This window comes from Drosophila miranda, assembly GCF_003369915.1.
Source record: "Drosophila miranda strain MSH22 chromosome Y unlocalized genomic scaffold, D.miranda_PacBio2.1 Contig_Y2_pilon, whole genome shotgun sequence".
NCBI lineage: Eukaryota > Metazoa > Arthropoda > Insecta > Diptera > Drosophilidae > Drosophila > Drosophila miranda.
In genome coordinates this window covers 1,644,494-1,670,029 of record NW_022881614.1, presented here as the reverse complement: position 1 = coordinate 1,670,029, position 25,536 = coordinate 1,644,494, and the positions used below count along the sequence as shown (strand labels likewise).

At 48.1% G+C, this 25,536-nt stretch overlaps 4 protein-coding genes and 2 pseudogenes across 9 annotated transcripts in view; 5 read left to right on the top strand and 1 right to left on the bottom strand.

The window, feature by feature from the left end:
• LOC117192975 (kinesin-like protein unc-104) overlaps nucleotides 1-683 on the top strand; it is a 67,403-nt gene extending 66,720 nt beyond the window's left edge. For 5 of the 6 annotated variants that reach the window (XM_033397701.1, XM_033397703.1, XM_033397700.1 and 2 more), the window contains 3 exons: nucleotides 29-165; nucleotides 227-328; nucleotides 386-482. In XM_033397701.1, the coding sequence (XP_033253592.1) occupies nucleotides 29-165; nucleotides 227-328; nucleotides 386-482 (336 nt within the window). Of the gene's footprint in view, nucleotides 1-28; nucleotides 166-226; nucleotides 329-385 lie in introns of all 6 variants that reach the window. The other variant, XM_033397698.1, reaches the window with a different exon arrangement.
• A 3,922-nt stretch (nucleotides 684-4,605) lies between these two features.
• Nucleotides 4,606-7,687, top strand: LOC117192874 (kinesin-like protein unc-104). Its single transcript, XM_033397625.1, has 8 exons — nucleotides 4,606-4,647; nucleotides 4,728-4,765; nucleotides 4,831-5,086; nucleotides 5,248-5,411; nucleotides 5,476-5,615; nucleotides 5,857-5,898; nucleotides 6,684-6,803; nucleotides 6,875-7,687. Exons 1-8 carry the CDS (start codon nucleotides 4,606-4,608, stop codon nucleotides 7,660-7,662), a joined length of 1,590 nt encoding a protein of 529 aa, XP_033253516.1. The 3' UTR covers nucleotides 7,663-7,687.
• A 9-nt stretch (nucleotides 7,688-7,696) lies between these two features.
• On the top strand, nucleotides 7,697-11,994 carry LOC117192976 (annotated as a pseudogene).
• Nucleotides 10,198-10,826, bottom strand: LOC108159558. Its single transcript, XM_017292986.2, has one exon. It carries the CDS (start codon nucleotides 10,771-10,773, stop codon nucleotides 10,429-10,431), a length of 345 nt encoding a protein of 114 aa, XP_017148475.2. The 5' UTR covers nucleotides 10,774-10,826; the 3' UTR covers nucleotides 10,198-10,428.
• Nucleotides 11,994-23,512, top strand: LOC117192873 (annotated as a pseudogene).
• Nucleotides 23,513-24,116: 604 nt separating this feature from the next.
• On the top strand, nucleotides 24,117-25,171 carry LOC117192982 (kinesin-like protein unc-104). The gene is made up of 5 exons (XM_033397709.1): nucleotides 24,117-24,290; nucleotides 24,361-24,538; nucleotides 24,606-24,696; nucleotides 24,760-25,055; nucleotides 25,130-25,171. Exons 2-5 carry the CDS (start codon nucleotides 24,459-24,461, stop codon nucleotides 25,134-25,136), a joined length of 474 nt encoding a protein of 157 aa, XP_033253600.1. The 5' UTR covers nucleotides 24,117-24,290; nucleotides 24,361-24,458; the 3' UTR covers nucleotides 25,137-25,171.
• The last annotated feature ends 365 nt before the right edge of the window (nucleotides 25,172-25,536 follow it).

The following is a 25,536-nucleotide window of genomic DNA, read 5'->3' as shown; positions in this document are numbered from 1 at the left end:
CGTCTCTTCTAAATGCTTTTCATTACAGACTGTGCGTCGTCCTTATGTGTTTATCTATCGCTCGGAGAAGGACCCCGTTGAGCGGGCTGTCCTCAACCTGGCCACGGCCCAGGTGGAGTGCAGCGAGCATCAGGCAGCCATGGTCAAGATACCCAACACATTCAGGTGGGCTATGATCTGTATTCGAGTAGGGAGACTTTTCATCTAAACTGAACACTCTTTACAGTGTGGTGACCAAGCATCGGGGTTATCTGCTGCAGACACTCGGCGACAAGGAAGTGCACGACTGGCTCTATGCCATCAATCCTCTTCTGGCTGGTCAGATCAAGTAAGCTCCATGTTACCCAATAAAGAACCATTTCTAATGTTATCATCTCTCGAACAGATCCCGCCTGGCGCGACGCACCTTGGAGCCGGCCAGCCAGACGGCTTCCCAGATCCAGGCCAGCAGTGCCGCGAACGCGAACAGTGCGAACAAATGAGATACGATCACGATGGAGTCCGTTTTGGTTTACTGAGACGCAGGCTATGGCTGGCTACAGCGCTTGAGCTTGGCCAGCCGATTGATCGGGCGGCGGCGGCAGCAGCTGTCCACCGATTAAAAGCTGAAAGGATTCCATCGGGATAGCAGTAGATTTATGTAGAGATTGTAGAGCAAAAGCAAAAGCAAAGAGCAAACCAAATGCAAAGCGTACGTAATTATTAAGTAGAGAAAGCAGCAAACCGACGGATTATTCTACCCGATACTCAAAATGAGTATTGGGGTCTATTAGATTTGTGGTAAAAGTGGAAGAAGGAATCGTTTCCGACCCCATAAATTATATATATTCTTGATCAGCATCAATAGCCGAGTCGATTGAGCCCTGTCTGTCTGTCCGTCTGTCCGTCCGTCCGTCTGTCCGTCTCCTTCAGCGCCTAGTGCTCAAAGACTATAAGAGCTAGAGCAACCATGTTTTGGATCCAGACTTCTGTGATATGTCACTGCTACAAAAATATTTCAAAACTTCGGCCCGCCCACTTCCGCCCTCACAAAGGACGAAAATCTGTGAAATCCACATTTTTAAAGATAAGATAAAACTAAAAACGCAGAATCGTAAAGGATGACTATATGTTCTAGAACGTAAAATCTCCATCAGATCGTATAATTATTATAGCCAGAATCAAGAAAACAATTTCATTCTTTCTCGCTCTGTCTCTCTCTAACACACAGGTTTCATGGTCGGTTTTGCCAATGATAATGACCATATCTATCAGATTGCTGAATCTGGATAAGATCGGATCATTTTTGTAGCCAAAAGCAAGAAATCAATTTGCAGTGGCTACGCAGCGCCCGACGTCACGCTCAGACTGATTTTCTGTCTCTCTCGCACGCACTCTTTGTCGTGTCGTTTAATATTAGCGGCGTCTGTCGGAGGAGAGCCATACTGACTAAGTATCGGGTATAAATGTAGAGTTGCGGTCTCCGCAGCAACTCACAACGTTCCCCCTCGTTGTATTTTTTAATTAGTTGGCTCCGGCCGAAGGTAGTAGAATGCAGTAGAGCGCTCCCATCCCATCCCGAACGATGGCTGATAGCCTACTTCTGGAAACCCTTATACATCCGATTGAGTTTCGTGTTTTCTGGAGATTTTTGTACATAGCTTTAGTTCGTTTCGATTGTATAAATATTTGTTAATTTATTTCGGTTTTCACGTGATATTATGTTGATCGTTTAGAGTACTACACATATGATTATTTCGATTCAATTATGTGACTATTACGCAGTGCTTACAATGCATTTTAATGGAGAAACACACACGCATACAGACACACATCTATATATACATATATATAGTAGGTATATATAAAGATTTGTTGTATAAAACCTATATATTTGCTGTGTATACACAAATTTTCAAGCATATAATTGTATCGCGTATTTGTTAAACTTTAAAGGAAACGAAGCAAAAAGAAAAGTCAAGGCAATCGAATGCCGCAGATAAATATTATACCAAAAAAATATGTGTGTGTTAGCGAAAGACCGTACAGTATATAGGATATAGGCGTGCATAAGCGAGGCAAAAGCTCAGCAGAATTGCGAAATCTCGATTAACATAACGACTACTTGTTAGATCTATATATACACAGATATAGAAAGATATATTCATATATATGAAGCTATTTTACACAGGAGCTATGAATCACTTGAATGGCCCTGCTACATATATATATATATCTGTAAAAGTTGCCATATAACATTTTTCAAGTGTTGAACGCTGTAAGGCTTTTCCCCCCCAAAAAAAAAAATACACAATCACACAACCACAAAGCAGTTTTGTCGCTTCTCTATGCTCCCACTCGGAACCACCTGCAAAGCTTCAAGCAACAAATTATGGAACAAAACCAATTGTAGTTTTGATAAAACATAATTTAAATCTAAAATTACGAGTAGTACGCCACGGCCACCTGTACATTTCCCAGTAAGAAACTCAAACTGAAACTGAAAATTTGCTTTTCACACGCTATACAAGAAATGTCACTTGCATTCTGTATTCTGCTTTCGGTTTAGAGCACGTGCTTAGGTCGGGTTAATGGATGATATTTAATATGGCAGACAATAGGAGCTTCTCTAGTGCCCGGATCACAAGTACCGAAGCTCCCTATGTTGTCGATGGAAGCGCTTTCCTTTGTTAAGCCTTCGTTAAGCTGGAGATTGGATCAATCAAGTATTCGATTGGGAATTGGAATTGAAGCCGAGTTTGAACTTGAGTTTGTGTTTATTGTAGCGAAATGTAACATCTGTTAACCTATTGAATAAATTTCGAATTGTAACATATTAGAGAATTGTAATTACAATAACCATTGTACGAGCATACATACGTTATGATACGATATCTATGTAATATCCAACAATATTTTGGCCCCACAAATTGAAAGGCACACAATGCAACACACAAAGGTCCACAAGCGATCTACTGGCTATGCGAGTTGGCGAGCCACAGCTCCACTTATATATGCATATATATAGTACATAAAATACATTTCAAAATCTATCTAAATATATACCCCTTTGGAGAAAGACGCGACAGGAGATGAGATGAATGCCGGCCACCTTAACGAATGAAAGTTAACAGTTCAAAGCGCAACCTAAGCGGAGCAAAGGCTAAGGGTATGCTCAGGCAAAGTGTCGGCCAACTTGGAATCGGATCGGATCGGATCAGACCGGATCGGTAGTTGATGATAGTCAGAAACCGGAAGTAAAACCAGAAAACAAACCTATGCTATGTATGTATAATCAAACCAATCGATATATGCCAGGTCGTATCACTATTAAAGAAATATAAAATAAAACGGATTTAAATAAAATCTGTAAATTATCAACTGGCTATCGTACTGCGAGGCCTCTACTATATGCTTGACTTGTAGGGGATTACAGTTATACAAGCCGAATCGAGTCTGACACGCATATTTCTGTATTTATTCACATGGTACTGCCTGATCGACTAGGCCAGTTCACGAGACATTCTATATAGAACTCCATCGTGGTAGACTTTCTAAAGTTTCAGAAAGTCTTATGCAACCAGCCATGCATAATGCAAGTTGTCAAGGAAACATTGTATTCGTCCAACCATTCGCCCAATAGTTTGCTTACTCGCGGTGCAGGGAATGGGATCTTTTACCTCGCTTGTTCGTCCGATCTTAGAATACGGCTCCTGTGTATGGTGCCCTCAGTACAAAGTACACCAGGACCGTATAGAATCAGTACAGAAAAACTTTTTACTCTTTGCTCTGCGGGGCCTTAACTGGGATGCGGGTGTAAGACTCCCATCTTACTCTAGTAGACTACTATTAGTAAACCTCCCATCCTTTGTTAACCGTAGAAAAATGCTTGGTGTGATATTTATGCACAACTTGATCAGGGGTGACATAGACAGCCCTGATCTGTTGAGCCGCATAAACTTCACGACTCCTATTAGACTGACTAGAAATTTTATACCGTTGTTCCTTCCACTTTGTAGATCGAATTATTCCTTGCATGAACCGTTTAGGGTCTTATGCTCGGATTATAATTCCCTCTACCATATTATATCCACCACTAATTCTCTTCCTCTTATTAAATTATTAATCCTTACACACCTTTCTATTAATTAGTAACTGTAGTGGTATTTGTACTTTGATTGCATGCTTAGTTTCTTAGTAAGTTTAGTACTAATTTTCCTCGAATGTTAGTCTAATAGCTATCTTTCTTGCATGTTCGCGTTTGGTTCGGTTTGACGCACCGCGCGTCATGCGGCAGCGTCCACACTAAGAAAGGCTTAATCTTAGCATTAATTTCGGGTTTAAAGATATCCCGAAGCCAAAAGGAATTCCAGTAAGAAGTGCATTTCCTGAGCATTGCATAAAGTCTTTTATATAATCCAAATCGAATTGTTAAGAATTAACTGACACAATTGGTTTATAGATGGACACGCTCTCCTACGCGATTACACTTCTCGAAGCCGAACAAAGCTTATCGATGATTCATCTTCAATCTGTTCGAATGAAATATTTATTTATGTATTATTGCAGGGCACTGCCTGTTCGCTTAGACCTGTCCCTGATCTCAATCTCTATATATTATGGGCAATGGTAGAACGCATTGCTGAGTTAACCAGGACTACCACAACGGTAATTTGCGGGTGCGCGAGCATCCATTGCTGGGTCCCTATGTCGAGGACCTGTCCAAGCTGGCATTCACCGACTACTAGGACATACACGACCTCATCGATGAGGGCAACAAGGCACGGTATGTATCTGTGGATGAGTTCTGCTGATTTTCCCCCTATATCCCCTCTCTTTACCCATCTTTAGAACTGTGGCCGCCACCAACATGAACGAGACGAGCTTTCGCTCCCATGCCGTCTTCACCATCTTCTTTGCACAGCGTCGCCACGACATGAAGACCGACTCGACCACCAAGAAGGTCTTCAAGATCACCCTGGTGGATCTGGCCGGCTCCGAGCGAGCCGATTCGACTGGTGCGAAAGGCACCCGCTTGAAGGAGGGAGCCAACATCAACAAATCCCTGACCACCCTGGGAAAAGTCATCTCCGCTCTGGCGGAAGTCGTAAGTTTCTAGGATCTAAGATCTAGTATATATTCCTGACAAAAACGAATGCTTTATTCCTTGCTCTCTCCATTAATCGCTGCCTTGTGGCTTCCCAGTCTGTAAGTCATCCAGATTTGGTAGATCCCAAGCCCCCATTTGACACCTGAATCCCGTTGCAGGCATCCAAGAAGAAACACAACAAGAAGGCCGACTTTATATCCTACCGCGACTCGGCCCTGACTTGGTTGCTGCGCGAGAATCTGGGAGGAAACTCGAAGACGGCCATGATAGCGGCCATCTCACCGGCGGACATAAACTATGACGAAACCATAAGCACACTGCGGTAAGCAATCCCCCATCCCCATATAAGTAGAGCCCCGTGATGATGTCAATAATGAAACCCATAGGAATGCGGATCGGGCCAAGCAGATCGTGTGCAAGGCTGTGGTCAACGAGGATGCCAATGCGAAGCATATCCGCGAACTTAAGGAGGAGATACAGAAGCTGCGCGATCTCCTGAAGGCCGAAGGCATCGAAGTGCAGGAAGGTAAGCATTCCCAGCAGATCCTTAACTTAGAATACCTTCGACTAGGCCTAAACATAAACCCCTAACACACACACCCACACAACACACAGACATTCTCATGTAACCCGAAATTACTACATACAAGTACATGCAACAAGAATATGTACAAAGAAACGCTATCCAATCCTAAGTTAGCCGTAGTCGTTAAACCCTTCTAAAACCAACTTAGAAACCAAACAACAACCCAACCTATTTAATTTAGGACCCGATGGCAAGGTGGTGTGCGAGAAGCGCGATTCGAATAGTAAGTAGAGCCTACAATCTCTCAGCGCTAAAACACCAACAAAAAACAAAAAGCAAAAGCCAAACGGCTTCACATGCAAAACACATGGAAACAGTGCGTTTCCGAGCCTAAGGACAACCAAAGAATAGCTAAGGAATATAAGCTAAGAAAGTGTCAGCAAAAAGTACCCTACAGTGTCGAAACGCACTGTGCATGGCCAGATATCGTAAAAACATGTGTATGTGTACTACGTCTGTAATGTGCTGCTGTATCGTATCGAAAGCTTCTAAACAAATTGCTTCAGGACATATACATATATCTTATACGATAATCACCAACAAGTCCTCCTTAAGTTGCCTTATTCTACACACACAAACACACACACACGAATAACCAGCTGCTGAGCGGCAGAGTCTTCTGTCCAGGCCAGAGCTCCGCAAGGATCCTCGGCTGGTCGGGAGGGGACTCCTCGCCATCATATTTTATATGGACTTTTCCTTTGTGTTGCCCTGAAAACAGAAGAGTGACAGGCCCAGACTCCTTGCAGTCCTGGCAGTCCTTTAGGGCTAGACGTGGACATGCCAGAGTGTTAGGCCATCCTCCCCTAATCGGCAATTGCTTTTTTTCCTAACTTCAATATTTATCCAATGTATCTCTTTCTATATGTATTCCATATTTTGGTGCCGATTTCTAAATGAGAAGAAATCGCTCTAATGTTATCATAGTACGCTTATCACTGCGCTTGTGGCGTTCTTAAGTCTGAGTCAGAGGTTCCTCCCAGCTAATTACCGTTCCAATTCTTGCAGAGGATGAGCTGAACAAGTCGACGACGGGTATCAAGTCGCCCTCGAAGTCTCGTAATCGCAATGGCTCCACCACGGAAATGGCCGTGGATCAGCTGCAGGCCAGCGAGAAGCTCATCGCAGGTGAGTAGTCATCACCTCGATTCCACAGGACGGCAGGACTGATCACTCCAATCATCTGCCATCTTCTGCAGAACTCAATGAAACCTGGGAGGAGAAGCTGAAGCGCACCGAGGAGATACGCCTGCAGCGCGAGGCGGTCTTTGCCGAGATGGGGGTGGCCGTCAAGGAGGATGGCATCACCGTGGGTGTGTTCTCGCACAAGAAGACGCCGCATCTGGTGAACCTGAACGAGGACCCCAATCTGTCCGAGTGCCTGCTGTACTACATCAAGGATGGGCTAACCCGCCTGGGCACCCACGAGGCCAATGTGCCGCAGGACATCCAGCTGTCGGGGTCGCACATCCTCAAGGAGCACTGCACCTTCGAGAACCGCAAAAGCACTGTGACCCTGCTGCCTCACAAGGATGCCATCATCTTTGTGAACGGACGCCAGCTGGTTGAACCGGAGGTGCTGAAGACCGGCTCGCGTGTCATCCTGGGCAAGAATCACGTTTTCCGCTTCACCAATCCGGAGCAGGCTCGCGAGCTGCGCGAGAAGATCACCGAAAACGAGGCCGAGAACGAGGTGGAGAAGGCCGACGCCCCGCAGGTCGACTGGAACTTTGCCCAGTGCGAGCTGCTCGAGAAGCAGGGCATCGACCTGAAGGCCGAGATAAAGAAGCGGCTAGACAATCTCGAGGAGCAGTACAAGCGCGAGAAGATGCAGGCCGACCAGCAGTTTGAGGAGCAGCGGAAGACCTACGAGGCCCGCATCGATGCTCTGCAGAAGCAGGTCGAGGAGCAGTCCATGACCATGTCCATGTACAGCAGCTACTCTCCAGATGATTTCCACCAAGAGGAGGACGTCTACAGTGAGTGAACCACACGCATATTATGTGGCTAAACTTCAGCTTTTATCCCGGTACCATCATGTACGAGTCCTGCTGGACAGCCCGCGAGGCTGGACTGGCGGCCTGGGCCCTCCGCAAGTGGCGCTACCATCAGTTCACCTCGCTGCGCGATGACCTCTGGGGCAATGCCATATTCCTCAAGGAGGCCAATGCCATTTCCGTTGAGCTAAAGAAGAAGGTTCGTACCCCACCTGTCTTTAGAGATTAATTTTATCTTTAATGCCTTTGCTCTTTGTAGTTTCAGGTGCAATTCCAGTTCACCCTCTTGACCGACACTCTGTACTCCCCCCTGCCACCCGAGATGGCCTCGAGTGTGGCACCGCTGAAGCAGGAGGACGAGTTCGGAGCCCCGCCCGTGTCCAAGACCCTGGTGGCCGTAGAAGTCACGGACACCAAAAACGGAGCCACCCACTACTGGTCGCTGGAGAAGCTCCGGTAATCCGGTCCCTCCAAAGGAGGCACTGCCACTCCTGCTCCTCCTCACACTCATTCGTTCTCTGCACTTTCGTTCGAAGTTGAAGCTGGCTTTTGATTTGTTGGTTTACCTTTACGTTCTGTTTGGTTTGGTTTCATTTCTGGTACGTGCATGGTGGTTGTAGTTCATGGATTCGAAGTTTCTGTCATTCTGTCATCTTCTGCCAGTTCAAGTGGGTACAAAGATCCTCTCCTTTTGATATTGCTTTCATAGAATCTTTGTATCCCCTTACCCCGCAGCTTCTTGCATCGCCATGAGGAAGCTTTTTCCACCGAGCCGGTCAAGAACTCGGCATCGGGCGCCCCTCTGGGCCTCTACCATGTTCAGAATGTAAGCCAAATCCATGATTTCCCTATATCAGAGCTTTTTCTTAGTTGGAGTTGCTTTTCGTAGATAACTGTGCCTGTGACCAAGTCGTTCATCGAGTACTTGAAGACCCAACCGATCATGTTCAAGATCTTTGGCCACTACCAGACGCATCCCCTGCACAAGGATGCCAAGCCATACCCATCAGTCAGCCGGTGCGCTGCCCCAAGTTTGGACCCCTGCCCTGTCCACCCTCATCCACGGTGCTGGCCAAGCACGATGTGCTGGTGTGGTTCGAGATTTGCGAGCTGGCACCCTACGGAGAGTATGTGCCTTCGGTGAGTGGAGGAACAACCAGAGCAGACCAGACCAGAGGTCATACTAGCTACTAATCCCCTTTCGCCGCAAGCAGGTCGTGGGGGTTGTTCCTGCTGCATCAAGGCATCCAGCGACGCATTCGCATCACCATTGTGCACGAGCCCACACCTGAGGTCAAGTGGAAGTTCATCAGCCAGCTGGTTGTAGGACGCATTCGCAACACTCCGGAGTCCTCGGACGAACAGTATGAGGATGCGTGCGTGCTGTCGCTGGGTCTGTTCCCCGGCGAAGTGCTGGACGTGCCCGGTGACGATCGCTCCTTCTACCGCTTCGAGGCCGCCTGGGACTCAAGTCTCCACAACTCGGCGCTGCTCAATCGCGTCTCACAGGGCGGCGAGACAATCTACATCACACTGAGCGCTTACTTGGAGGTCAGTCGAAGCGCGACACTTCTCATACGTCATGCTTTATGCGTCCTTCTTTCAGCTGGAGAACAGCGCCCGCCCGGCCATCGTCACGAAGGATCTGAGCATGGTAATCTATGGGCGCGACGCTCGCACCGGTCCCCGCTCCTTGAAGCACCTGTTCTCGGGCCAGTTCCGTAATCCGGAGGCCAACCGACTATCCGGCGTCTACGAGCTGTCGCTGCGTAGAGCATCCGAAGCAGGTAGTCCAGGTAGCAGTTCTCATTGTAGTTGTACTCGTCGTATCCCGCTAGCCAGCTCTTTCTAAAGCTGCTACACATATTTCTCTCTGACACGCCCAATCTTCCCATCCACACAGGTGTGCAGCGTCGTCAGCGTCGCGTGCTGGACACCAGCTCCACATATGTGCGAGGGGAGGAGAATCTGCACGGCTGGCGGCCACGCGGCGACTCGCTCATCTTTGACCATCAGTGGGAGCTGGAGAAGCTGACGCGCCTCGAGGAGGTGGGACGAATGCGGCACCTGCTGCTGTTGCGCGAGCGCCTGGGCATGGACACCAACCCGAATCCGACCACCAAAACGGAGAAGGATGTCTGCAATCTGGCTGCCCGTGCGGCCACCTCCCCCGTGCACATGGTCATTCCTCAATCGCCACAGACGCCGGTCAAAGATCCGCAGCAAATCATGCCAGAGCGCGAGTACAACCAACGGGAGCAGGATCTCATGCTCAAGTGCTTGAAGCTGGTGCAAGGTGAGTCGGTCTTCTATGGCTTTCCATCATCCCTTGGCTAATGATTGGCCCTTTCCAGCTGGACGCTATGCCAAGAACGAGGCTAATGACACGCAGACCCAATCGGATGTCTCGCCCAGCGATGAGGGCTGCGCCGACATGACCGTCAGCTGCATCTCCAGCAACTCCATGGAGTGAGTAGTCGCCAAACAATCCCTCCACTCATCTTAGTTAGAGAGCTTCTACTGCATCCATCTGGCTTTCTTGGTTTATTAGAACATACAAAATTGGCACAACACACCATAAGCTAGCATCCAACCATCTTCGAGCATCCACCCATCACTTCCTCCTCACAGAAACACTCTGTGCATCTCTTTATTGGGAATCCCTTACTTCCCAGAGTCTATGAAATATACTTTCCTAGTCTGGGACTTTGTTAGTCACTATCTAGATCTTATGACACCTATCCAGTGTCTCCTTTCTATTGAAAAACCCGATGAGAGGCTACTTCTTGCTGCTTGTTGTGCGGGGAGCAGTCACTACGTAAAATGCACAGAAGCAGAGACACCTCGAAGACATATCCGGGCTTGCATTGGCAGGGCACTCCGCAGTGTGTGGGGCAGGAAAACGATTTAAAAAGGCAGGTCTCGGGGCAGACGCCGCCACAGCGTACCATGGTGGCATTGGGGCCACAGAAGCCCGGGAACGGGTTCCATATGTATTTGTCGCGATCCGGGTCCGGGATTGCGTCATGAACCAACACATCGCTCATTTCCATGACCACAACGAGAGCTGGCAGCAGCAGAAACAGACTCAACCGAATCATTCGGCGTTTCGTGACTAACTGAAACCCAATCTGTCGAAAAGCTGTTGTTCCATATAATCGCCCCAACCATCCGATTCATTCCAGCGCAAAACGAACAAAATAACACAATTTATTTTCTCAATGACTCGAGACTCAAAAACAATCCTCCAATCTTTACATCTGTTTGTTTTCCTTTTGTTTTCTTTTACACAAATTAGAGACAACAAATTTGTAATTCTACGCAGGTAATTTTCCGTTCTATCCAGAGAACCCAACCCCCTAATCCTCTCCACCCCCCAGTGCGACCTTTGGCTCACATTTCCTCCACCTCTTTCCCGCAGGCTATGCTCGCCGGATCGGGCCGATGCTCCGAATGGCTGGGAGGCCCCTGCCCCGGCCACACAACCGGCTCTCCCGCTGCGGCTGTACGTGCCGGAGCTGGAGGAGATTCGCGTCAGCCCTGTGGTGGCCCGCAAGGGCTTGCTAAATGTCCTGGAACATGGCGGCTCGGGCTGGAAGAAACGCTGGGTGGTAAGTCAATGGTATATGCGTCTATATGCGTCTCTTCTAAATGCTTTTCATTACAGACTGTGCGTCGTCCTTATGTGTTTATCTATCGCTCGGAGAAGGACCCCGTTGAGCGGGCTGTCCTCAACCTGGCCACGGCCCAGGTGGAGTGCAGCGAGCATCAGGCAGCCATGGTCAAGATACCCAACACATTCAGGTGGGCTATGATCTGTATTCGAGTAGGGAGACTTTTCATCTAAACTGAACACTCTTTACAGTGTGGTGACCAAGCATCGGGGTTATCTGCTGCAGACACTCGGCGACAAGGAAGTGCACGACTGGCTCTATGCCATCAATCCTCTTCTGGCTGGTCAGATCAAGTAAGCTCCATGTTACCCAATAAAGAACCATTTCTAATGTTATCATCTCTCGAACAGACCCCGCCTGGCGCGACGCACCTTGGAGCCGGCCAGCCAGACGGCTTCCCAGATCCAGGCCAGCAGTGCCGCGAACGCGAACAGTGCGAACAAATGAGATACGATCACGATGGAGTCCGTTTTGGTTTACTGAGACGCAGGCTATGGCTGGCTACAGCGCTTGAGCTTGGCCAGCCGATTGATCGGGCGGCGGCGGCAGCAGCTGTCCACCGATTAAAAGCTGAAAGGATTCCATCGGGATAGCAGTAGATTTATGTAGAGATTGTAGAGCAAAAGCAAAAGCAAAGAGCAAACCAAATGCAAAGCGTACGTAATTATTAAGTAGAGAAAGCAGCAAACCGACGGATTATTCTACCCGATACTCAAAATGAGTATTGGGGTATATTAGATTTGTGGTAAAAGTGGAAGAAGGAATCGTTTCCGACCCCATAAAGTATATATATTCTTGATCAGCATCAATAGCCGAGTCGATTGAGCCCTGTCTGTCTGTCCGTCTGTCCGTCCGTCCGTCTGTCCGTCTCCTTCAGCTCCTAGTGCTCAAAGACTATAAGAGCTAGAGCAACCATGTTTTGGATCCAGACTTCTGTGATATGTCACTGCTACAAAAATATTTCAAAACTTCGGCCCGCCCACTTCCGCCCTCACAAAGGACGAAAATCTGTGAAATCCACATTTTTAAAGATAAGATAAAACTAAAAACGCAGAATCGTAAAGGATGACTATATGTTCTAGAACGTAAAATCTCCATCAGATCGTATAATTATTATAGCCAGAATCAAGAAAACAATTTCATTCTTTCTCGCTCTGTCTCTCTCTAACACACAGGTTTCATGGTCGGTTTTGCCAATGATAATGACCATATCTATCAGATTGCTGAATCTGTATAAGATCGGATCATTTTTGTAGCCAAAAGCAAGAAATCAATTTGCAGTGGCTACGCAGCGCCCGACGTCACGCTCAGACTGATTTTCTGTCTCTCTCGCACGCACTCTTTGTCGTGTCGTTTAATATTAGCGGCGTCTGTCGGAGGAGAGCCATACTGACTAAGTATCGGGTATAAATGTAGAGTTGCGGTCTCCGCAGCAACTCACAACGTTCCCCCTCGTTGTATTTTTTAATTAGTTGGCTCCGGCCGAAGGTAGTAGAATGCAGTAGAGCGCTCCCATCCCATCCCGAACGATGGCTGATAGCCTACTTCTGGAAACCCTTATACATCCGATTGAGTTTCGTGTTTTCTGGAGATTTTTGTACATAGCTTTAGTTCGTTTCGATTGTATAAATATTTTTTAATTTATTTCGGTTTTCACGTGATATTATGTTGATCGTTTAGAGTACTACATATATGATTATTTCGATTCAATTATGTGACTATTACGCAGTGCTTACAATGCATTTTAATGGAGAAACACACACGCATACAGACACACATCTATATATACATATATATAGTAGGTATATATAAAGATTTGTTGTATAAAACCTGTATATTTGCTGTGTATACACAAATTTTCAAGCATATAATTGTATCGCGTATTGGTTAAACTTTAAAGGAAACGAAGCAAAAAGAAAAGGCAATCGAATGCCGCAGATAAATATTACACCAAAAAAATATGTGTGTGTTAGCGAAAGACCGTACAGTATATAGGATATAGGCGTACATAAGCGAGGCAAAAGCTCAGCAGAATTGCGAAATCTCGATTAACATAACGACTACTTGTTAGATCTATATATACACAGATATAGAAAGATATATTCATATATATGAAGCTATTTTACACAGGAGCTATGAATCACTTGAATGGCCCTGCTATATATATATATATATCTGTAAAAGTTGCCATATAACATTTTTCAAGTGTTAAACGCTGTAAGGCTTTTCCCCCCAAAAAAAAAAATACACAATCACACAACCACAAAGCAGTTTTGTCGCTTCTCTATGCTCCCACTCGGAACCACCTGCAAAGCTTCAAGCAACAAATTATGGAACAAAACCAATTGTAGTTTTGATAAAACATAATTTAAATCTAAAATTACGAGTAGTACGCCACGGCCACCTGTACATTTCCCAGTAAGAAACTCAAACTGAAACTGAAAATTTGCTTTTCACACGCTATACAAGAAATGTCACTTGCATTCTGTATTCTGCTTTCGGTTTAGAGCACGTGCTTAGGTCGGGTTAATGGATGATATTTAATATGGCAGACAATAGGAGCTTCTCTAGTGCCCGGATCACAAGTACCGAAGCTCCCTATGTTGTCGATGGAAGCGCTTTCCTTTGTTAAGCCTTCGTTAAGCTGGAGATTGGATCAATCAAGTATTCGATTGGGAATTGGAATTGAAGCCGAGTTTGAACTTAAGTTTGTGTTTATTGTAGCGAAATGTAACATCTGTTAACCTATTGAATAAATTTCGAATTGTAACATATTAGAGAATTGTAATTACAATAACCATTGTACGAGCATACATACGTTATGATACGATATCTATGTAATATCCAACAATATTTTGGCCCCACAAATTGAAAGGCACACAATGCAACACACAAAGGTCCACAAGCGATCTACTGGCTATGCGAGTTGGCGAGCCACAGCTCCACTTATATATGCATATATATAGTACATAAAATACATTTCAAAATCTATCTAAATATATACCCCTTTGGAGAAAGACGCGACAGGAGATGAGATGAATGCCGGCCACCTTAACGAATGAAAGTTAACAGTTCAAAGCGCAACCTAAGCGGAGCAAAGGCTAAGGGTATGCTCAGGCAAAGTGTCGGCCAACTTGGAATCGGATCGGATCGGATCAGACCGGATCGGTAGTTGATGATAGTCAGAAACCGGAAGTAAAACCAGAAAACAAACCTATGCTATGTATGTATAATCAAACCAATCGATATATGCCAGGGCGTATCACTATTAAAGAAATATAAAATAAAACGGATTTAAATAAAATCTGTAAATTATCAACTGGCTATCGTACTGCGAGGCCTCTACTATATGCTTGACTTGTAGGGGATTACAGTTATAAAAGCCGAATCGAGTCTGACACGCATATTTCTGTATTTATTCACATGGTACTGCCTGATCGACTAGGCCAGTTCACGAGACATTCTATATAGAACGCCATCGTGGTAGACTTTCTAAAGTTTCAGAAAGTCTTATGCAACCAGCCATGCATAATGCAAGTTGTCAAGGAAACATTGTATTCGTCCAACCATTCGCCCAATAGTTTGCTTACTCGCGGTGCAGGGAATGGGATCTTTTACCTCGCTTGTTCGTCCGATCTTAGAATACGGCTCCTGTGTATGGTGCCCTCAGTACAAAGTACACCAGGACCGTATACGAATTACAGAGGAAAACTTTTTACTCTTTGCTCTGCGGGGCCTTAACTGGGATGCGGGTGTAAGACTCCCATCTTACTCTAGTAGACTACTATTAGTAAACCTCCCATCCTTAGTTAACCGTAGAAAAATGCTTGGTGTGATATTTATGCACAACTTGATCAGGGGTGACATAGACAGCCCTGATCTGTTGAGCCGCATAAACTTCACGACTCCTATTAGACTGACTAGAAATTTTATACCGTTGTTCCTTCCACTTTGTAGATCGAATTATTCCTTGCATGAACCGTTTAGGGTCTTATGCTCGGATTATAATTCCCTCTACCATATTATATCCACCACTAATTCTCTTCCTCTTATTAAATTATTAATCCTTACACACCTTTCTATTAATTAGTAACTGTAGTGGTATTTGTACTTTGATTGCATGCTTAGTTTCTTAGTAAGTTTAGTACTAATTTTCCTCGAATGTTAGTCTAATAGCTATCTTTCTTGCATGTTCGCGTTTGGTTCGGTTTGACGCACCGCGCGTCTTGCGGCAGCGCCCCTCGGTCGGTTGGGCGGGAGGAGGGCTGCGTTTTGCCTGGGATCCGCGCGTAACAGCCTTCTGATGGTGTCACACGGGCCACTTGACGGTGCAGTAACTGCATCGCCTCTTGAAAGATGCAGTCATTGCATGTCAACGTCCACACTAAGAAAGGCTTAATCTTAGCATTAATTTCGGGTTTAAAGATATCCCGAAGCCAAAAGGAATTCCAGTAAGAAGTGCATTTCCTGAGCATTGCATAAAGTCTTTTATATAATCCAAATCGAATTGTTAAGAATTAACTGACACAATTGGTTTATAGATGGACACGCTCTCCTACGCGATTACACTTCTCGAAGCCGAACAAAGCTTATCGATGATTCATCTTCAATCTGTTCGAATGAAATATTTATTTATGTATTATTGCAGGGCACTGCCTGTTCGCTTAGACCTGTCCCTGATCTCAATCTCTATATATTATGGGCAATGGTAGAACGCATTGCTGAGTTAACCAGGACTACCACAACGGTAATTTGCGGGTGCGCGAGCATCCATTGCTGGGTCCCTATGTCGAGGTCCTGTCCAAGCTGGCATTCACCGACTACTAGGACATACACGACCTCATCGATGAGGGCAACAAGGCACGGTATGTATCTGTGGATGAGTTCTGCTGATTTTCCCCCTATATCCCCTCTCTTTACCCATCTTTAGAACTGTGGCCGCCACCAACATGAACGAGACGAGCTTTCGCTCCCATGCCGTCTTCACCATCTTCTTTACACAGCGTCGCCACGACACGATGACCGACTTGACCACCAAGAAGGTCTTCAAGATCACCCTGGTGGATCTGGCCGGCTCCGAGCGAGCCGATTCGACTGGTGCGAAAGGCACCCGCTTGAAGGAGGGAGCCAACATCAACAAATCCCTGACCACCCTGGGAAAAGTCATCTCCGCTCTGGCGGAAGTCGTAAGTTTCTAGGATCTAAGATCTAGTATATATTCCTGACAAAAACGAATGCTTTATTCCTTGCTCTCTCCATTAATCGCTGCCTTGTGGCTTCCCAGTCTGTAAGTCATCCAGATTTGGTAGATCCCAAGCCCCCATTTGACACCTGAATCCCGTTGCAGGCATCCAAGAAGAAACACAACAAGAAGGCCGACTTTATATCCTACCGCGACTCGGCCCTGACTTGGTTGCTGCGCGAGAATCTGGGAGGAAACTCGAAGACGGCCATGATAGCGGCCATCTCACCGGCGGACATAAACTATGACGAAACCATAAGCACACTGCGGTAAGCAATCCCCCATCCCCATATAAGTAGAGCCCCGTGATGATGTCAATAATGAAACCCATAGGTATGCGGATCGGGCCAAGCAGATCGTGTGCAAGGCTGTGGTCAACGAGGATGCCAATGCGAAGCATATCCGCGAACTTAAGGAGGAGATACAGAAGCTGCGCGATCTCCTGAAGGCCGAAGGCATCGAAGTGCAGGAAGGTAAGCATTCCCAGCAGATCCTTAACTTAGAATACCTTCGACTAGGCCTAAACATAAACCCCTAACACACACACCCACACAACACACAGACATTCTCATGTAACCCGAAATTACTACATACAAGTACATGCAACAAGAATATGTACAAAGAAACGCTATCCAATCCTAAGTTAGCCGTAGTCGTTAAACCCTTCTAAAACCAACTTAGAAACCAAACAACAACCCAACCTATTTAATTTAGGACCCGATGGCAAGGTGGTGTGCGAGAAGCGCGATTCGAATAGTAAGTAGAGCCTACAATCTCTCAGCGCTAAAACACCAACAAAAAACAAAAAGCAAAAGCCAAACGGCTTCACATGCAAAACACATGGAAACAGTGCGTTTCCGAGCCTAAGGACAACCAAAGAATAGCTAAGGAATATAAGCTAAGAAAGTGTCAGCAAAAAGTACACTACAGTGTCGAAACGCACTGTGCATGGCCAGATATCGTAAAAACATGTGTATGTGTACTACGTCTGTAATGTGCTGCTGTATCGTATCTAAAGCTTCTAAACAAATTGCTTCAGGACATATACATATATCTTATACGATAATCACCAACAAGTCCTCCTTAAGTTGCCTTATTCTACACACACAAACACACACACACGAATAACCAGCTGCTGAGCGGCAGAGTCTCCTGTCCAGGCCAGAGCTCCGCAAGGATCCTCGGCTGGTCGGGAGGGGACTCCTCGCCATCATATTTTATATGGACTTTTCCTTTGTGTTGCCCTGAAAACAGAAGAGTGACAGGCCCAGACTCCTTGCAGTCCTGGCAGTCCTTTAGGGCTAGACGTGGACATGCCAGAGTGTTAGGCCATCCTCCCCTAATCGGCAATTGCTTTTTTCCTAACTTCAATATTTATCCAATGTATCTCTTTCTATATGTATTCCATATTTTGGTGCCGATTTCTAAATGAGAAGAAATCGCTCTAATGTTATCATAGTACGCTTATCACTGCGCTTGTGGCGTTCTTAAGTCTGAGTCAGAGGTTCCTCCCAGCTAATTACCGTTCCAATTCTTGCAGAGGATGAGCTGAACAAGTCGACGACGGGTATCAAGTCGCCCTCGAAGTCTCGTAATCGCAATGGCTCCACCACGGAAATGGCCGTTGATCAGCTGCAGGCCAGCGAGAAGCTCATCGCAGGTGAGTAGTCATCACCTCGATTCCACAGGACGGCAGGACTGATCACTCCAATCATCTGCCATCTTCTGCAGAACTCAATGAAACCTGGGAGGAGAAGCTGAAGCGCACCGAGGAGATCCGCCTGCAGCGCGAGGCGGTCTTTGCCGAGATGGGGGTGGCCGTCAAGGAGGATGGCATCACCGTGGGTGTGTTCTCGCACAAGAAGACGCCGCATCTGGTGAACCTGAACGAGGACCCCAATCTGTCCGAGTGCCTGCTGTACTACATCAAGGATGGGCTAACCCGCCTGGGCACCCACGAGGCCAATGTGCCGCAGGACATCCAGCTGTCGGGGTCGCACATCCTCAAGGAGCACTGCACCTTCGAGAACCGCAAAAGCACTGTGACCCTGCTGCCTCACAAGGATGCCATCATCTTTGTGAACGGACGCCAGCTGGTTGAACCGGAGGTGCTGAAGACCGGCTCGCGTGTCATCCTGGGCAAGAATCACGTTTTCCGCTTCACCAATCCGGAGCAGGCTCGCGAGCTGCGCGAGAAGATCACCGAAAACGAGGCCGAGAACGAGGTGGAGAAGGCCGACGCCCCGCAGGTCGACTGGAACTTTGCCCAGTGCGAGCTGCTCGAGAAGCAGGGCATCGACCTGAAGGCCGAGATAAAGAAGCGGCTAGACAATCTCGAGGAGCAGTACAAGCGCGAGAAGATGCAGGCCGACCAGCAGTTTGAGGAGCAGCGGAAGACCTACGAGGCCCGCATCGATGCTCTGCAGAAGCAGGTCGAGGAGCAGTCCATGACCATGTCCATGTACAGCAGCTACTCTCCAGATGATTTCCACCAAGAGGAGGACGTCTACAGTGAGTGAACCACACGCATATTATGTGGCTAAACTTCAGCTTTTATCCCGGTACCATCATGTACGAGTCCTGCTGGACAGCCCGCGAGGCTGGACTGGCGGCCTGGGCCCTCCGCAAGTGGCGCTACCATCAGTTCACCTCGCTGCGCGATGACCTCTGGGGCAATGCCATATTCCTCAAGGAGGCCAATGCCATTTCCGTTGAGCTAAAGAAGAAGGTTCGTACCCCACCTGTCTTTAGAGATTAATTTTATCTTTAATGCCTTTGCTCTTTGTAGTTTCAGGTGCAATTCCAGTTCACCCTCTTGACCGACACTCTGTACTCCCCCCTGCCACCCGAGATGGCCTCGAGTGTGGCACCGCTGAAGCAGGAGGACGAGTTCGGAGCCCCGCCCGTGTCCAAGACCCTGGTGGCCGTAGAAGTCACGGACACCAAAAACGGAGCCACCCACTACTGGTCGCTGGAGAAGCTCCGGTAATCCGGTCCCTCCAAAGGAGGCACTGCCACTCCTGCTCCTCCTCACACTCATTCGTTCTCTGCACTTTCGTTCGAAGTTGAAGCTGGCTTTTGATTTGTTGGTTTACCTTTACGTTCTGTTTGGTTTGGTTTCATTTCTGGTACGTGCATGGTGGTTGTAGTTCATGGATTCGAAGTTTCTGTCATTCTGTCATCTTCTGCCAGTTCAAGTGGGTACAAAGATCCTCTCCTTTTGATATTGCTTTCATAGAATCTTTGTATACCCTTACCCCGCAGCTTCTTGCATCGCCATGAGGAAGCTTTTTCCACCGAGCTGGTCAAGAACTCGGCATCGGGCGCCCCTCTGGGCCTCTACCATGTTCAGAATGTAAGCCAAATCCATGATTTCCCTATATCAGAGCTTTTTCTTAGTTGGAGTTGCTTTTCGTAGATAACTGTGCCTGTGACCAAGTCGTTCATCGAGTACTTGAAGACCCAACCGATCATGTTCAAGATCTTTGGCCACTACCAGACGCATCCCCTGCACAAGGATGCCAAGCAGGACTTCGTGTCGCGGCCACCGCCTAGGCGAATGCTGCCCCCGAGCATACCCATCAGTCAGCCGGTGCGCTGCCCCAAGTTTGGACCCCTGCCCTGTCCACCCTCATCCACGGTGCTGGCCAAGCACGATGTGCTGGTGTGGTTCGAGATTTGCGAGCTGGCACCCTACGGAGAGTATGTGCCTTCGGTGAGTGGAGGAACAACCAGAGCAGACCAGACCAGAGGTCATACTAGCTACTAATCCCCTTTCGCCGCAAGCAGGTCGTGGAGCACAGCGATGAACTTCCTTGCCGCGGGTTGTTCCTGCTGCATCAAGGCATCCAGCGACGCATTCGCATCACCATTGTGCACTAGCCCACACCTGAGGTCAAGTGGAAGGACATCAACGAGCTGGTGGTAGGACGCATTCGCAACACTCCGGAGTCCTCGGACGAACAGGATGAGGATGCGTGCGTGCTGTCGCTGGGTCTGTTCCCCGGCGAAGTGCTGGACGTGCCCGGTGACGATCGCTCCTTCTACCGCTTCGAGGCCGCCTGGGACTCAAGTCTCCACAACTCGGCGCTGCTCAATCGCGTCTCACAGGGCGGCGAGACCATCTACATCACACTGAGCGCTTACTTGGAGGTCAGTCGGAGCGCGACACTTCTCATACGTCATGCTTTATGCGTCCTTCTTTCAGCTGGAGAACAGCGCCCGCCCGGCCATCGTCACGAAGGATCTGAGCATGGTAATCTATGGGCGCGACGCTCGCACCGGTCCCCGCTCCTTGAAGCACCTGTTCTCGGGCCAGTTCCGTAATCCGGAGGCCAACCGACTATCCGGCGTCTACGAGCTGTCGCTGCGTAGAGCATCCGAAGCAGGTAGTCCAGGTGGCAGTTCTCATTGTAGTTGTACTCGTCGTATCCCGCTAGCCAGCTCTTTCTAAAGCTGCTACACATATTTCTCTCTGACACGCCCAATCTTCCCATCCACACAGGTGTGCAGCGTCGTCAGCGTCGCGTGCTGGACACCAGCTCCACATATGTGCGAGGGGAGGAGAATCTGCACGGCTGGCGGCCACGCGGCGACTCGCTCATCTTTGACCATCAGTGGGAGCTGGAGGAGCTGACGCGCCTCGAGGAGGTGGGACGAATGCGGCACCTGCTGCTGTTGCGCGAGCGCCTGGGCATGGACACCAACCCGAATCCGACCACCAAAACGGAGAAGGATGTCTGCAATCTGGCTGCCCGTGCGGCCACCTCCCCCGTGCACATGGTCATTCCTCAATCGCCACAGACGCCGGTCAAAGATCCGCAGCAAATCATGCCAGAGCGCGAGTACAACCAACGGGAGCAGGATCTCATGCTCAAGTGCTTGAAGCTGGTGCAAGGTGAGTCGGTCTTCTATGGCTTTCCATCATCCCTTGGCTAATGATTGGCCCTTTCCAGCTGGACGCTATGCCAAGAACGAGGCTAATGACACGCAGACCCAATCGGATGTCTCGCCCAGCGATGAGGGCTGCGCCGACATGACCGTCAGCTGCATCTCCAGCAACTCCATGGAGTGAGTAGTCGCCAAACAATCCCTCCACTCATCTTAGTTAGAGAGCTTCTACTGCATCCATCTGGCTTTCTTGGTTTATTAGAACATACAAAATTGGCACAACACACCATAAGCTAGCATCCAACCATCTTCGAGCATCCACCCATCACTTCCTCCTCACAGAAACACTCTGTGCATCTCTTTATTGGGAATCCCTTACTTCCCAGAGTCTATGAAATATACTTTCCTAGTCTGGGACTTTGTTAGTCACTATCTAGATCTTATGACACCTATCCAGTGTCTCCTTTCTATTGAAAAACCCGATGAGAGGCTACTTCTTGCTGCTTGTTGTGCGGGGAGCAGTCACTACGTAAAATGCACAGAAGCAGAGACACCTCGAAGACATATCCGGGCTTGCATTGGCAGGGCACTCCGCAGTGTGTGGGGCAGGAAAACGATTTAAAAAGGCAGGTCTCGGGGCAGACGCCGCCACAGCGTACCATGGTGGCATTGGGGCCACAGAAGCCCGGGACCGGGTTCCATATGTATTTGTCGCGATCCGGGTCCGGGATTGCGTCATGAACCAACACATCGCTCATTTCCATGACCACAACGAGAACTGGCAGCAGCAGAAACAGACTCAACCGAATCATTCGGCGTTTCGTGACTAACTGAAACCCAATCTGTCGAAAAGCTGTTGTTCCATATAATCGCCCCAACCATCCGATTCATTCCAGCGCAAAACGAACAAAATAACACAATTTATTTTCTCAATGACTCGAGACTCAAAAACAATCCTCCAATCTTTACATCTGTTTTTTTTTCCTTTTGTTTTCTTTTACACAAATTAGAGACAACAAATTTGTAATTCTACGCAGGTAATTTTCCGTTCTATCCAGAGAACCCAACCCCCTAATCCTCTCCACCCCCCAGTGCGACCTTTGGCTCACATTTGCTCCCCTTCTTTCCCGCAGGCTATGCTCGCCGGATCGGGCCGATGCTCCGAATGGCTGGGAGGCCCCTGCCCCGGCCACACAACCGGCTCTCCCGCTGCGGCTGTACGTGCCGGAGCTGGAGGAGATTCGCGTCAGCCCTGTGGTGGCCCGCAAGGGCTTGCTAAATGTCCTCGATCATGTCGGCTCGGGCTGGAAGAAACGCTGGGTGGTAAGTCAATGGTATATGCGTCTATATGCGTCTCTTCTAAATGCTTTTCATTACAGACTGTGCGTCGTCCTTATGTGTTTATCTATCGCTCGGAGAAGGACCCCGTTGAGCGGGCTGTCCTCAACCTGGCCACGGCCCAGGTGGAGTGCAGCGAGCATCAGGCAGCCATGGTCAAGATACCCAACACATTCAGGTGGGCTATGATCTGTATTCGAGTAGGGAGACTTTTCATCTAAACTGAACACTCTTTACAGTGTGGTGACCAAGCATCGGGGTTATCTGCTGCAGACACTCGGCGACAAGGAAGTGCACGACTGGCTCTATGCCATCAATCCTCTTCTGGCTGGTCAGATCAAGTAAGCTCCATGTTACCCAATAAAGAACCATTTCTAATGTTATCATCTCTCGAACAGATCCCGCCTGGCGCGACGCACCTTGGAGCCGGCCAGCCAGACGGCTTCCCAGATCCAGGCCAGCAGTGCCGCGAACGCGAACAGTGCGAACAAATGAGATACGATCACGATGGAGTCCGTTTTGGTTTACTGAGACGCAGGCTATGGCTGGCTACAGCGCTTGAGCTTGGCCAGCCGATTGATCGGGCGGCGGCGGCAGCAGCTGTCCACCGATTAAAAGCTGAAAGGATTCCATCGGGATAGCAGTAGATTTATGTAGAGATTGTAGAGCAAAAGCAAAAGCAAAGAGCAAACCAAATGCAAAGCGTACGTAATTATTAAGTAGAGAAAGCAGCAAACCGACGGATTATTCTACCCGATACTCAAAATGAGTATTGGGGTATATTAGATTTGTGGTAAAAGTGGAAGAAGGAATCGTTTCCGACCCCATAAAGTATATATATTCTTGATCAGCATCAATAGCCGAGTCGATTGAGCCCTGTCTGTCTGTCCGTCTGTCCGTCCGTCCGTCTGTCCGTCTCCTTCAGCTCCTAGTGCTCAAAGACTATAAGAGCTAGAGCAACCATGTTTTGGATCCAGACTTCTGTGATATGTCACTGCTACAAAAATATTTCAAAACTTCGGCCCGCCCACTTCCGCCCTCACAAAGGACGAAAATCTGTGAAATCCACATTTTTAAAGATAAGATAAAACTAAAAACGCAGAATCGTAAAGGATGACTATATGTTCTAGAACGTAAAATCTCCATCAGATCGTATAATTATTATAGCCAGAATCAAGAAAACAATTTCATTCTTTCTCGCTCTGTCTCTCTCTAACACACAGGTTTCATGGTCGGTTTTGCCAATGATAATGACCATATCTATCAGATTGCTGAATCTGGATAAGATCGGATCATTTTTGTAGCCAAAAGCAAGAAATCAATTTGCAGTGGCTACGCAGCGCCCGACGTCACGCTCAGACTGATTTTCTGTCTTTTCAACGAGGACGATGCCAAGCCCAAGTATCGAGCCCTTACGACAAGGACGACGTGCAGCGTTACATCGATAATGGAGGACACGACAGCAAGCTGGAGGGTAAGTCTCTATCTCTACAAGCGGCTAGGCCCTTATTTAAGCCTAAAAATCAATCCCTTCCCATTAGCAGAGCTCGAGGATGTGGACTCGGGACGCGGCATTGACTCGAACTCTGCCTCTGACTGCCCCGAGAACGCCGAAGAGCCGGGCGAGCATCTGCAGGTGGGCATGGAGTTCACCTTCCGCGTGACGGTGCTCCAGGCCACTGGCATTGGGGCCGAGTACGCAGACATCTTCTGCCAGTTCAAGTGGGTACAAAGATCCTCTCCTTTTGATATTGCTTTTATAGAATCTTTGTATCCCCTTACGCCGCAGCTTCTTGCATCGCCATGAGGAAGCTTTTTCCACCGAGCCGGTCGAGAACTCGGCATCGGGCGCCCCTCTGGGCTTCTACCATGTTCAGAATGTAAGCCAAATCCATGATTTCCCTATATCAGAGCTTTTTCTTAGTTTGAGTTGCTTTTCGTAGATAACTGTGCCTGTGACCAAGTCGTTCATCGAGTACTTGAAGACCCAACCGATCATGTTCAAGATCTTTGGCCACTACCAGACGCATCCCCTGCACAAGGATGCCAAGCAGGACTTCGTGTCGCGGCCACCGCCTAGGCGAATGCTGCCCCGAGCATACCCATCAGTCAGCCGGTGCGCAGCCCCAAGTTTGGACCCCTGCCCTGTCCACCCTCATCCACGGTGCTGGCCAAGCACGATGTGCTGGTGTGGTTCGAGATTTGCGAGCTGGCACCCAACGGAGAGTATGTGCCTTCGGTGAGTTGAGGAACAACCAGAGCAGACCAGACCAGAGGTCATACTAGCTACTAATCCCCTTTCGCCGCACGCAGGTTGTAACGAACCTAAAAGGTTTCGATACAATCCGTCCCCAGACCTATAATGAGCGCATCGCACCGCACCCCACAACCAGCGCCCCCTCCGCAAGCAACCAACGATCAACACGCGCCAACTCTAGAACGATGACCAAAGACATCAGGTCACACGAGCTTTCCCCCCACTCCAAGCCAAGCCATCGGCCGAGTGCGGTTTTCCGGGTTCGTCGACGGAGGAAAGTCGGCGGCGCCAAAATCTGCAACGATCACCAAGAACGGCAAAGTGCACACCGACGCGGAAGTGCATTTGTCAAACCCGCCGACCCAGCAATACGGGCCTATAAAAAGACGGCGACGAGAACCAAAGAAAGACTTACGCAGTGATCCGGCTCACAGAACGGTCGTGGTACCAGGACTTACGCAGA

Coding starts and splice junctions, on each gene's coding strand:
- LOC117192874 (XM_033397625.1), top strand. CDS start 4,606: ATGGTAGAACGCATTGCTGAGTTAACCAGGACTACCACAACG. Junction 4,766..4,830: donor GATGAGGGCAACAAGGCACG/GTATGTATCTGT, acceptor ACCCATCTTTAG/AACTGTGGCCGCCACCAACA. Junction 5,616..5,856: donor AGGCATCGAAGTGCAGGAAG/GTAAGCATTCCC, acceptor TATTTAATTTAG/GACCCGATGGCAAGGTGGTG.
- LOC108159558 (XM_017292986.2), bottom strand. CDS start 10,773: ATGATTCGGTTGAGTCTGTTTCTGCTGCTGCCAGCTCTCGTTGTGGTC.
- LOC117192982 (XM_033397709.1), top strand. CDS start 24,459: ATGGAGTTCACCTTCCGCGTGACGGTGCTCCAGGCCACTGGCATTGGG. Junction 24,539..24,605: donor GACATCTTCTGCCAGTTCAA/GTGGGTACAAAG, acceptor CTTACGCCGCAG/CTTCTTGCATCGCCATGAGG. Junction 24,697..24,759: donor GCTTCTACCATGTTCAGAAT/GTAAGCCAAATC, acceptor TGCTTTTCGTAG/ATAACTGTGCCTGTGACCAA.